This window comes from Sceloporus undulatus, unplaced genomic scaffold (assembly GCF_019175285.1).
Source record: "Sceloporus undulatus isolate JIND9_A2432 ecotype Alabama unplaced genomic scaffold, SceUnd_v1.1 scaffold_13, whole genome shotgun sequence".
Lineage (NCBI taxonomy): Eukaryota > Metazoa > Chordata > Lepidosauria > Squamata > Phrynosomatidae > Sceloporus > Sceloporus undulatus.
This window is the reverse complement of record NW_024802935.1, coordinates 362,980-377,219: the sequence shown is the minus strand read 5'-3', so window position 1 is coordinate 377,219 and position 14,240 is coordinate 362,980. Positions and strand designations below refer to the sequence as shown.

General features: G+C 42.3%; 1 protein-coding gene across 1 annotated transcript in view; it reads left to right on the top strand.

The window, feature by feature from the left end:
- The window catches only part of LOC121917257 (probable ATP-dependent RNA helicase DDX59), a 136,486-nt gene extending 134,294 nt beyond the window's left edge, over nt 1–2,192 (top strand). The window contains 2 exon segments of the mRNA XM_042443039.1: nt 1,495–1,642; nt 1,645–2,192. Coding sequence (XP_042298973.1) covers nt 1,495–1,642; nt 1,645–2,165 — 669 coding nt within the window. The 3' untranslated portion in view covers nt 2,166–2,192.
- Nucleotides 2,193–14,240: the final 12,048 nt, after the last annotated feature.

The window sequence follows — 14,240 nt, the reverse complement described above, 5'->3', positions numbered from 1 at the left end:
AACCGCCTTACTGCAGACTCAGGCCCAAGGACTTCCTTGCCTCACCCAGCTGTGTCCCTGTGAGTATATAAGCAGGACAGAACTGCTGCAACATCCTCTCCCAGGGCTAAAGAGAGCATCTGCTGCAAAGGCAAGCATAGTTCCTGAAGCTGCAGTTACTCCAGAGGTTGTTTTCCCTTGGGACTTTTGCCTACTTCCAACCACCTTACTGCAGACTCAGGAAACATCAGGCAACAGGCCTGCAGAGAGCCAACCAGCCAGGATGCTGAACTTCCCTTCTTCTCTCCCCTCTATACTGGGATCTGAGGAAGCATCAGCAGAATGACAGAGAAAGAGGCGTGCCCAGAGCAACACCTGGGACGCCAAGCAGAGGCTTCTTAGCCACCCTGCCTTCCACCATCCTCAGGCAGCTGGGATGTCGGGCAAAGGCTTCCAAAGTCACCCTTCTCAATCTATTAGATCTCTCGTGTCTTGTGGTGTTCAGGCAATGTTGTCAAGCACTGTCGGCTTTTATTTTTCTGTTCTTGTCATTGTTACATTTACTGCTGTTGATTATTGAATATTCAAACCTCCTCTTCCCATGGCTCCACACATTTCTCCCAACTTGATCCCTATTCAACCTCTCCCAATTTCCATTCTTTTGTTCACTCCAGAACTCCCGCTCTGTTGCTCTGAAAGTAACAGCAATTCACAATCTTTTTCTTTCTAGATCATTTAATCTTCTTGCTCTTACAGAAACCTGGCTTCCAGCCCATGACACTGCTACCTCTGTTGCCCTTTCTTTTTGTGATCTTTCTTTCACCCACACAAGCTGCCCTGAGGGTCGAGGAGGGGGGGGGGTCGGTATCTTATTATCTAATTCCTGCCAGTTTCAAGTTCTTTCTTTCCCTCCTGGTTATTGTTTCTCTTCATTTGAGTCCCACTCTATTAGACTCTTTTTTCCTCTACAGCTGCGGTTGGCAGTCATCTATCACCCCCCCTGGCCCTGCTACCCAGTTCCTTTCAGACTTTTGAGTCTTAGCTGACATTTTTTTCTATCTGATGCAGTACCCACTTTAATCCTAGGTGACTTTAATATCCACCTTGATGATCCCAAGAATCCCCCAACCTCTCTCTTTAGCTCCCTTTTAGATTCTTTTGGTCTTCAACCTCATTCCAACTCTTCAACCCATTCTCTCGGTCACTGCCTTGAGTTAGTTCTTGCTGCTAAATGTGTCATTTCTGACTACTTGGCACTGGATTTTCCATTGTTTGATCATCATTTAATTTCTTTTACTCTTACTTATATCCCACCTCCTCATCCTACTACTCAACGCTATTTTCATGATCGTCAGTCTGTTAACTGTGACCATCTCAGTCAGACTTTGGATGCATCTCTCTCTTCTCTGTCTCTTGAGGAATCTGCTGACTCAGCTATGTCTTTATTTAACTCTAATCTTCCTTCAACTCTTGACAGCTTTGCCCCTGTTTCTGTACGTGTGTCTTCCTCCATAGAGGCTTCTCCAAAACCCTGTGAAAATAACCATTGGGGAGAAGAACCTGCCATGTTCCAATGTTTGCCAGATCATTCTGTGGGTAGAAGAACCTTCAAAAAAGAAAAAGCTGTTTGAAATACTAAATGATAAGAAACTTTTCAAGCCCCAGAGCTGGTATTTGTGGAGTGTAAATTGGGTGCAGATCTTCTGAGTGATGCTGTTCATAAAATCACTGGTTTACAGACAATATCCATGCATGCTGATAAATCACAGATAGAAAGAACTACAATATTACAGGGATTATTCCAAGAGAAGTATGAAGTTGTAGTAAGCACTGGAGTCCTTGGACATGGACTTGACCTTGTCAACGTTAAGCTGGTGGTAAATTTTGACATGCCATCTAGTATGGATGAATATGTACACCAGGTTGGAAGAGCAGGTCGGCTTGGTCACAATGGAACGGCAATTACCTTCATTAATAACAACAGCAAGAAACTGTTCTGGGATGTTGTGAAGCGAGTGAAACCTACTGGCACTATTCTCCCACCCCAGTTATTAAACTCCCCATATCTACATGACCAAAAAAGAAGAGAACAGCAGAGAAATAAACAGTCTCAGAAGGGACTTGTAACTGGTGACAACCTTATGGACATTATCAGAAAACATGACAAGAGCACTTTTCAGAAATAAGGAGCTATGTTGTATTTGTAAATATAAGTCTTTTGCAACTTGTACTAAACACTGAATTAATCTCATAATTCCTTGGCTATTATCCAGTAATAGCCAAGCCCCAGCTTACCCCTATTGTTAGGTTCCTCCAGTCCTGCTCTTGAGTGGCTGAACGTCTTTGGAAAAAGTCCTGAGAGTGGGCTGAATTTATATATTATAAATTCATCCTTTTATCCTTCTCATGTGCCCTGTCTATAGCAAAACAGAATTACTATAAATCATTGATCTGCGCCAATGAGAGGCACCCACAATGTTTGTTCTCCTGCTTCAACGCCTTGCTAAAACTTTCTTATCCCCCTGTCTCTTCATTATTTTCCCCTACCAACTTCGCCAACTACTTCTTTACTAAGATCACTACTGTCTGATCTGAGATAGTTCTTCCTGAATTGTCTTCTATCACCAATCTTCTGGTACCTTCAACTAAAAAATTCTCTGTGTTTCCTCCTGTTTCTTTGGATGAAATCTCTACGGTGCTGAACTCTTCCATACCTGCAACCTGTTCTTTTGATCCAATTCCCCCATGCCTCCTAATCTCTATGGCCCCTTCTTTCCTCCCCTCGCTTCCCTTTATCTTTAATCTCTCTCTTTCTATGGGCTCCTTTCCTTCGGACTTTAAACATGCTCTCATTTCCCCGATTCTGAAAAAATCTTCTCTTGACCCGTCTTCTTTGTCCAGCTATCATCATTTCTTTCTAATGTTTTGGAACGGGTTGTTTATTCTCACTGTCTTGAGTTCCTCGAAGCCAACTCCCTTTTAGATCCCTTTCAGTCTGGTTTCCGCCCACAGCATTCTACAGAGACGGCCCTCACAAAGCTCTCAAATGATCTTTTGCAGGCCAAGGCAAATGGCCTTTACTCTGTTTTTATTCTTCTTGATTTGTCTGCAGCCTTCGACACCGTGGATCACTGTCGTTTAGTTGATATACTTTCTGACCTCGAGTACTCAAATTCTGTTCTTGATTGGTTTAAATCTTATTTGTCAGATCTTTTGCAGTGATCACGGGTGGTCAGACTTCGTCCTCTGTTCCCCTGTATGTTGGAGTTCCTCAGGGCTCTGTTTTGGGCCCCCTACTGTTCTCTCTTTACACATTGTCCCTAGGAAAACTTATAAGCTCTTTTGTTTTTTCCTATCATCTGTACGCCGATGACACAGCTGTATCTTTCCACCCTTGACCTTTCTCCAAGTCTTGAACTCCTCGCTTCAGGTTGTCTTACTGCTATCTCTCAGTGGGTGAGTCATTGGTGTTTGAAGCTTAACATGTCCAAGACGGATTCGGTTCAGCCAGACCCTAGCTCTATGGATTCTTCTTCAGTGGAGCCTGGGGCTCAGCAGCCCAGCCTTGCCCCAGTAGAAATGCCAGACTTGGGAGACATAGAGCAGCAGAGCATTGAGTTTCCTACCTTAAGCCAGAGGAAATCAGAAAGGACATGCTTTCAGCGTTCTAAGAGGCTTGCTGAGAAATGCTCATTAGCCACTCAGCAGCTGTGATAAGGGAGCTAGATATAAGATATAAGTTGAGCTCTCTTGTCAGTCTATTGGTACTCATTAGTGAATGCTGCTTGATCTGACTCCTTGCTTCCTAGACCTTTGACTGCCTTTGAATCCTTGACCTCGGATCGGACACCTTGACCAACCCTCTGGCACTCTTGACCTCGGACTGGACTGGTAGTATTGCTCTCTATAATCCTCAACTTTGCACTGTCTAGTGACTTATTCTATTTGGACAGCATTTGTCATTGTTGCTTGAGGAAATGCTTCCTGGCAGCTTGGCATGGTTTCCTTTTGCTCAGCAGGCTCTTATCAGCCGTGTGAGTGTGCGTTGGCAGCATTCCCAGACAGGCAGGGCTTCCTCTCTGTCATCTTCATCCTTTAATTTCTGTTCAGCATTCAGTGGCATGCATCATTACGTCCGCTCACCGCTTTAACCACGTTTCTCCTTTATTATCATCCCTTCACTGGCTCCCCTTTCACTTCCGTATTCAGTATAAGCTTCTGTTGTTTAGCTTTAAAGCCCTGCATGGGCTGGCCCCTCCTTATTTATCTGAACTTCTTTCTCCTTACATTCCCACTTGTACCCTCTGTTCTAGTAGTCAAGATCTGCTGTCCCAGCCTAGGATTTCCACTGCCCCATCCCAGATTCATCCTTTCTCATCTCACTTGCTGCTCCTCACTCCTGGCACCTCCTTCCCCCACAAACACAGGTCATCACTTCTTTGACCACTTTTAAATCTGAGTTGAAGATTATCCTGTTCAGGGAAGCATTCCCAGGCACCGTGTGATTATCTATCTGATATTTGATTGTATAGTTGATGTTGATGTTTTTAATTGTTGCCTCCTTATTTTAACCCATTGTATCTTATATTGTTACCTATTGTTTTATATGTATTTTGTAGATTGTATGCCATTGGCAGGTTACATTTTTATTGATTTATCATTTGTATGTACAGCGCTGTGTACATTTACAGTGCTATAAAAATAAACTATAATAATAATAAATTAAGAACTGTTTGCTTTCTGTAAATTAAATTATAGCTTAACACCAAAATGGTCAAAATGCCACACATGCTGTATTTGACATGTCCAAAAAATGTTTCAATTGGGATTCTGGTAGGATTGCATTGACTGTATCCCTTAACAAAAATCCAGTTCAGAATAGCAAGGTAGTACTGTAAATACTCTAATAAACATCAATTGTGGGGAAATAGTTTGTGTGAACATGAGAATAGTTAGGAAGTCATTATATTTCCACATTCACTGATGAAGCGAAAGTTATTAAATTACAACAGGACCATCACCTCTCTGTCCTTGAAAGTTAAGCAGGTTCAACCATGGGAGGCCGCCAACAAATATCAGACACCGTAGGCTGTATTTTACAGGAAGAAACTGGAAAAACTATGTCTGGATATTTTTTGCCTACAAAAACCTTATGAAATTGATGGGGTTGCCATAGGTTAACAGGTAACTTGAAGAAACACACACACACACACTTCTCCTTACTTGTTCCTTTTTAAGAAACCCATTATTACATGAATCTGTTCCTTACAGATTAGGGGATATACCAGCAGTGAGCAATCTAGGAAACAAAAAGGGACTTTTCCAATACAATTGAGGCAGGAAAATTACCAAGGAGACAATGAGACCACTGTTCAATATAGTTGCCAAAATGCTAACAGATCACATGAAAAGGCAGAACTACTCAATACCTACTTTGCTCCCATTTTCCCAAGAAAGAGAGAAGTCTGTGCTTCCACACAGCGGCAAAGACCTGGCAAGAGATCTGGATTACAAATCAAGATGATTTGAATGAATGAAATTCAATACATTTAGGCCACAAATCCCAAATGCACAGGCATAGGACAACTGGCACATGGGTCAGCAATGCTATAAGTAGAAAGGACCTTAGAATTATTGTTGATCACAAACTGAACATCAGCCAGCAGTATGATACCGCAGCCAAGAATACAAATGCTATTTTAGCATGCATTCATAGAAGTATAGTTTCCAAGTCAAGAGAAGTAATAGTCCCACTATATTCTGTGCTGGTCAGGCCTTATCTGGAGTACTGTGTTCAGTTCTAGGTACCTCATTTTAAAAAGTATATAGACAATTTGGAGGAGACTCAGGGAAGAGCAACAAGGATGATAAGAGACATGGAGAACAAAACATAGGAGAAAGGTTTTAAGACATGTTCAGTTTGGGATGACATAATTGCAGTCTATGAATTTCTCAAGGACTGTCAAAAAGAGGAGGAAGTAGACCTGTTCTCTGCTGCATCAGAGGGTAGAACAAGGTCTAATAGTTTTAAGGTACAGGAGGATATATTTTGATGGAGCATTAGAAAAACCTTCATGATGATGAGAGTAGTTTAGCAATGAAACCAATTGCCCCAAGAGGTGATGAGGGTCTCCTTCCCTGGATATCATAAAAAAAAGGCTTCACAATATCTGCTAGAGATGCTTTAGCTGGACATCCTGCACTGAGCAGGGGATTGGACTCCATGGCCCATTAATCTATGACTCTATGCCCAGTGATGGCGAACCTATGGCACACGTGCCAGAGGTGGCACTCAGAGCCCTCTCTGTGGGCACATGTGCCATTACCCCAGCACAGAGTTTGCCAGAGTTTGTTACTAGAAAGCGAGAGGGGCATCGCACTTTGCAATAAATAAGTGGGTTTTAGGTTGCAGTTTGGGCACTCAGCCTCTAAAAGGTTCACCATCACTGCTCTATGCAGTAGCATGACTGGGGGGGGGGGCGTGCAGAACACACAGGGTGACACCACACCCAGTCAGCTCACGCCCATCCCTGCCAAGGTCTACCGACAGCAATGACCCATCCCCCAGCAGCTCCTTGCCACTGCCCCTTTCTTCTGTGATGAGAAGGAGGTGGTGGCAAGGACTACCAGGAGGCATGTGCACTTCCCTGGCCTCCTTGTCATCACCCTCTTTTCCCCTGAAGAGAAGGAGGCAGTGACAAGAACCACTGGAGCTGTGCACACTGGCCTCTTTGCCACTGCCCATTTCTCCCCGGAGGAGGAGTAGAAGGCGGCGGCGGCAGGGACTACCGGGAGGCATGCACACTTCTCTGGCCTTCTTGCTGCTGCCCCTTTCTTCCCTGAGGAGAAGGAAGTGGTGGCAAGGACTACTGGGAGGCATGTGAACTTCTCTGGCCTACTTGCCACCGCCCCTTTCTCCACACAGGAGAAGGGGACAGTGGCAAGTATAGGGGCCATAGCAGGGAGGGGCACATGCTTGGGAAGCCCAACCCCTTCCACCTCTGAAGCACTGCACCAGGTGACACCAGCAGCAGGGACGCCATTGATTCTGTGCAAGCAGCCCCCAAGGATATATTTCTATGCTCCAGCCCTCTAACACCTCCAGACTCCAGACTGCAGCATCATAATGTTTCAGCAAACCACCTTGCAGAATTCTACACAGCCTCTGAACAGGTCTACTGGGAAGGACAAGATTCCACCTTAACTTGTATTCCCTTCATCTTCTGAGTTAATTGAGTGCAAATTACTATTGGACTTTGAACAGAGTTTGCAGCAATTGGAGTAAACTGAGGACAAAAGGGAAAAGTAAGAATAATAGAGAAGCTGGGACATTTTTAAAAGCAGCTGAAAAAGTGGGATGACCGTGGATTAGTTGTGATTTTCCCTGCTAAATTTGGACATCTACAGGATTGGGACATTGGTCAGAGTGGGTTTGTGTGCATGAAATGGGCCACTGGAGTTGTCCAGCCTGCAGTATAGGACTGCAGCCTCTCTAAATGGGATCAGAAGTGTCCTCTACTGACATCTGTGAGCAATGTACCACAAAATGGATTTTCAATCAAGGTAAAATTGTATTAGGAAAGCATGGACTGTACTGCCCCCTGTATGATTCTCTTTTACATTGTTTTAGTGACTGGGTGCATGCAGTAGCTGGAAATGTCCACACTATAGATATACCACCAGGACAAAAAATCTATTTATTTGCTGGTGGTCTCCCGGGATGATACACTGAATGAAGAAAAATAACACAGCAGAAGCTTCAATGTGTTAAAGCCTCTGGCTGACATAGTTTAATATAGGAATGAAGGCTTGGCTTTGGGACACTTCATTGATCAAGCAGTAACACTGGCATCACATTGCTGGTATTCACCCAGAATATATCCCTAAAACAAAACCAAGAAAGATGATACAAAGCAACAGGTTACACTTGTTAAAATTCAAAGGAAACTGAAATTCAGTTGCCAAAGGCAGCAGGGCCATGATTAAACAGGACAGAAAAAACATGTAAGTATGCCAATTAGCTGTTTCCAGTGGAGTACTGAAAGTAAAGAACTAATCCTTATCCCAGATCTAAGCAGGCTAAATTGGAAATAAGTACCACACTGAAATCTGCAGGATGTATTTTGAAATAAATATTCTTAAGAAGTAGAATGTTAAAGGTGGGGGGGGGGGGGAGATCAGGAAAGGAATTAGTACCAAGATGCTAAGAATAACATAGTCTTTGTTTCCTATTAACAGCTGCTGCTGCTTCTTTTAAAAAAGTATTTTCTTTATTGTATTTTCTTTCTGAAAGCTGGTATAACTTGACTTCTGTGAGCAAAGCCAGACTTCTTTTAATTAAAATAATAGAATCCCTCCTTGCACAAGCCAAACTTGTTTGGCATTTTTGTATTAAATTCCATCAGACTATTTTATGTCTGCTGCAACACAGTTCCAGAGTTATACATGTCATACCAGCAATACCTGATGAAATTCTGTCTTCTACACTGCCATTAAAGGGACAGGAGCCCTGTAATACCTGGTTTCAGTCAATGAACTTCTTGGCTATTTCCAAATATACTATCAGAGATCATGTAGTTATATGTGCAATCACGGTGATATCATCAAGCATCTTTACTTCTTTTTCTCAGGTGTCTGAACTGTAAGTACATTCTGACTATTGTTTCTCTTAATTAAACTTGAAAGATCAGTTAGTAGTAACTGTTCTTCATGTAATACACCTGATTGACCTTCAGGTTATATACAATCAATTTGATATACCATATATTGTCAGACCAAGGAAGAGGCCACAGGAACCTCACCACCCTACACTCACCAGAGACCATTGCAGCCAGAGAGACTTGGGAGATGATTTCACAACCTCTTCACCTTGCACCTGACTCCAGAGACCATTGTGGCCAGATAGATGAAGGAGAGACTCTATAACCTTGCCACACTGCACCCGCTGCTGGAGGCCATTATGGGGGCTATGAATGATAAAGGTTTTGTTCCTCCCCCATTCCTTTTTACTGACATATACATCTTGGAAACTATGTAGAATATGAACAAATCAAAATGGTAAAAAACAGTAGTGTTTCTCCACTATGCTTCCATGTCCATGTATCATACATGAAAGGTTATAACACATGTATATTACATTAAATGGGTTTGAAACACTTACTTTAAACTTTACCTACATGAAGTTTAGTGAACTATCCTAGCTGTAAGTAATCAAAACAGAATAATGAAATTGTGTCAGAGGTTTACCAGCACTATGCATTCATACAGTACATGTAGAAACATAATAAGAGATCATTATTGGTAATGATTCTACAATACAGCTTTCTCTCTTCTATAAATATTACATCACTAACTTCACAAGGATTCCACATTAGAAAGCAATTTTATGAAATGAGGCCTGAAGGAAGTGGTGTTCCATTATCATAACCTTTGATCTATGCAAAACTCTTACAGGCTCATTTTAAAAAAATCCCATCCTGTAGTGAATTCACTGAGCCCAAGGACATTGTTCTCCCAGCCTGTGACAGTCACAGGCTGAGAGAACAATAGGTCCATTTGTATTCTTTACCTTACCTTTCTTTTGGGGGACGTTTAACAGTGGACAGCAAAAGGAAAATGGGGAATAAAATCTGGAGAAAATGCTGCAAAGTGGCATTCTAGGGAGGACAGGGTGAAAAAAACACCTGCCCCCCCTTATTAAAAGCTACCATCTGAGAAGCTTTGGGTATGGCTGCACTGGCTGTTTAATCCAGGGCTAGTCCAGAGCATTATGCCACAGACTGGCCACAGATTAAGATCACATGCACTGGGCCAAATTCACTTCAGTGCCATTTCATTGTGCACATGACCCTGAGCCAACATCATCTCAGTCCCTCTGGCCCATACCATTCAGTGCCACTGTCATTGCCACTGCCTTCACCTAACTGGCCAAGCAGCTTCCTGTGAAGCCTGGGCATTGGCCATTGATAATTTCTGCTGAGATTAGAACAGGGCACATGAATTATCTACAAGGGGGGAGCTCATCCAGGCATCCTGTTCTGCCCTAAGCAGAAGCAACAGTCAGGCTCTCGCAGGGATCTGCTTGACCAGTGAGACACTAGCAGTGTCAGCCCCCAGAGGAGGATCAAGCAATTTGTTTCTCCATTCCCACATGAACAGAGAAAAGGACAATGGTGACACTCATTGGGTGTATAGGTATGTGAACACCTGGCTCAGTCTGGGTCCACACATCCAAAATACCAGGGTCACTCTAAAGTTTCCTGGAAACTCGAAAGCAATGTGCAGTGTTATTTAAACCAGATTAACAGCTAAATGGAGCAGATTTACTGCATGAGTCATGTGGACAAGTCACACTGAATCTGGGATGAGTAGACATTTTATTCTTAGATTAGACAAGTCCTTTGGCTCACCACTAACATGGTGTCAGTCTCAGGATTAAGAAAATTATGGGCACACTGAATTAGTGACTGCAATCTATGCTTTGTGACTGATGGCTCCAGGGGCTGTGTAACATAATTTTGTCTGCCACAAAACCAAAGTGATGTGGTACAAGAGACATAACAAATAAACATGGATGATCTGATAGATTATTAATTAGTATGGGTTTAGCCAACTATGTTTTTTTCTTTATCACCCAAGTTTTAATCATTAATTCAATTAAATACACAAATAAACAAAATGACAAATGAGAAGTTTTTAGGATGGACTTGATACCAAAAGCCGATAGGCTTTGGGATTTGACACGCTGTTTGATATTCTTTATAATCATATTCACTATTCTTTCCCTAAAAGTGATCTTTTTCAATGTTTTTAAAAACAGCCTTATTGTTAAAACAAGTAATATCAACTAACATTTTCAAAAGCAATTGGAAAAGATTAATTCCATTGCTTTTTGGCTGGGAAAAAAGATAACCTAGTTCTCACTCTTTCTTGCACAATGCCTTAGTAGAAGCACAATAGAGTATGAACAATGTTAGTGGAACTACATGGCTCCCTACTGCAGCTTGTTTTATTACTGTATGAAGTGTGATTGTCTGTAGGCTTTGGTAAAACCTCAAGGAAGTGGTTCTGTACAATAATTCTATTCACAGAGTCTTCTTTCTTTTTCTTTCATTTACATTTGAATGTACTGAACTTTATACTTTGCTGTGCATTGGTATTCATTGGATTAGATCTTTCTGTCTATAGAAGGAATAAACTCAGTACAAGCTGGAAACTTTCATTTTTTAAAAAAAAATTACACACAAACTACCTTGTTTCAAATTACTGGTTTTTTGCCCACATGTTCTATATGGGTTTCAGAACTAAACTTCAGTTATCTGTTCATTTTAATGGGAATTTCAATGGCTGTTTTTAGAATGAATGGATTATTTCCTGGACTTTTATTTGGCTTTACAGCTTTTCAGCTAAGAACCTGGTAAGCTTCACAGGACAAGGAAGGAATATTCTTATAACATCACCATGGGGTGGACATGACTTCAGTCCCAGGCAGTGTAACATTATATAAATAGAGGTCTGCAAACTTATAAAATGTAAGATGTTAGGTTACAGTTGGAGAGAACAGTAAGCAACATTCAGCGGGTTCACAAAGACAAACAGTAGTTTTTGCTCTTCCACCCAAATAAGCCTGAGAACATAAGAAAAAATATATGAACATGGCTTAAATACCCCAAAGGCACCAGATCCCATCTAAAGCTAAGTAGGGTCAACCCTGGTTAGTACTTGGAAAGGAGATGGGGGGAGCTGTTTTCAGAGGAAGGAACTGGCAAAACCACCTCTGAGTATTATTTGCCTAAGAAAACCCTTTGAAATTCATGGGGTCACTATAAGTCAACAGGTGACTTGAAGGCACATACACATATAAGCAAATACTGCAACTTCCAGAATTGCCCAGCCAGCATAGCTAGTTACTGTGCTGAATGGGAAATACAGGGAATTAAAACTCTCCAGAGTAAATATTCTAAATTTTGTTCATATTACTATGATATATGGTGCAGCTACATTGCAAAATTCATGCAGTTTGGCACCACTTTAACTGCCATAGCTCAATGCTATGACACTTCTGGAATGTGTAGTTTTGTTAGATAGTTAGCCTTTTCCAGAGAGCTCTGCTACCAAAGCAAACTATGAAATCCAAGATTCCTTAAGATGGGGCCATAATAGTTAAAGTGCTATCCAACTGCATTCATTCTGTTTCATGGTAGCATACATAGGCGGGTTATAGACCGCCCATTTGGGGCGGTCTGGACCCGTCCCTTTCCCCGGAGTATCGGGGCTTCAGTGGTTACACCGGCAGCCGCTGAGGCCCCGATCCGCCGCTTTTCGGGCTGCGGGGAAGCAGCAAAACGCCGCTTCCCCGCAGCCTGAAAAGGGGTGTCCCTGGGGCTTCAAGCCCCAAGGACACCCCGCGGCGGCGGGGAGAAGAGAAAGGGGCCACTTGGCCCCTTTCTCTTTTAGTCCGCTGGGTGCAGTCGTCTGAAGGCTGCGCCCAGCGGACTAAACCAGGAAGGAGCTCCGAAACGGAGCTCCTTCCTGCTCCATGTTCAGGGCGCACTAAGCGCCCTGGTGTGGAGCAAGGACGCCATCTAGAGGCGGCGCGGCCGTGACATCCTCATGGCGGCGGCCATATGGAAGGGCATGCACTAGGGTTAGGGCGGTGCGGAAGCACCGCCCTTTTGTAATCCTAGTGCGTGCTCGTCACGCACTAAAGTGCCGGTGTGTAACCAGCCATAGACACCACTATTTTCTTGACTGCAGATGCTGTTGTTCTGTAGATGTTGTTGTTCCTGTACAAGGATGGAAGTCTCAGAACAACAAAGGTTCTTCCAGTTTGTGAAGTTGAAGGCTTTCATGGCCAGCATCCACAGTTTCTCCAGTAATTTGCACCTGTTCATCACATGGAAAATAGGGGGAAAGCTATGAACTGTAAATAAGCTCTAATTTCTTTAATATTTTTAACTAGCTATTGTAATATGATTTTTATATTATTATAGGCAATGCACTCCAAGTGACATACCTATTCTGCACAACCATTCTAGAAACAAGAGCCATGTCCCATATTTTACCAGGCAACCCTAACAACAAAACAACTTCAGCACCCACTTTTATTATTCAGAATCTTCTTTCAGTTACAGTACATCTTTCTTAATGTGGTGTTCTTGCCAAGACCACTGCCAATAGATGCCATTTTTGTGTGGTGGCTGCAATAATTTTTCTGCCCCTGTCTGGGTTGTGGCAAAATAAAGTTTAAAGAAAAGGAATGAAAGAGCCTGCTACTGTTCTCTGATTTGTCCAAGAAAACTTGCAGCCAGGAATAAACTGCTGGGCTTGGCCACTGTAGCTGATGAGATTCAAATCCTACGTCAGCACTAAACTGCATGTACTTGAACAAATGTGTACATGAAAACCTACTAAACAAATGAATGACAATTTTAAAAGAGATTTGAAGGAAACTTGGCAAACTGCCCCTGCTCCAGTAAGTCTGTCAGGAAATTGCCCGTTACATTTCCAGCTATGTAACAATACACTTTTATGTGATGCATTCTTACTGCTATAAGAAGACGTGAACTTGTATATAGGGTTCATCTGCATATGCTGCCTCCTTCAGGATTAGTTCTGCCCTTCACATAAAAAGCTTCAGAAATTTCCATGGACTTCATAAACCCATTTGTCTGTCACATTCCTTGTAGTTCTCTGCTTTTTTGGTATTTATTTTTTCCATTTTCTTTGTATATTCTTTAAGTTTGTGTACACTTTGATAATATAACATTACATTATTTACAATAACATAGTAAAAGGCTGTCCTTTATATGAAAATGCAACACTTGCTTTTGGGGAGGGGGGAGAAAGCATTTTTTCAAGCCATGGATGGTGGAATTTGTGGGTGCAGAATCTGTGGATACAGAGGGCTGACTGTGTGTTGCCAAAATAAAAATAAAAATTGTTGCCTTAAATTTCTTCATTGTTTACCATCTTCACCTATAATGATTTGCTGGATTTCTTTCTCAAACATTCCTCATCTAAGGATTCCTTATCTAAGGATTTGTATGGTCAAGACTTCAGGTTGTTTTTGCTATCTCAGGGACCATACAGACAGGCCAAAATTAAGCTATTTCAGATCACTTTGGAGGTACATGCTGTTTGAATGATGCATGCATCCTAAGAGGCCGGAAGCCATGCCAAAGCCACACTCCGGTCCTAAGGACTGAAGCACAGCTTTTGTGCAGCTTCTGGCCTCTTACGATGCATGCATCATTTAAACA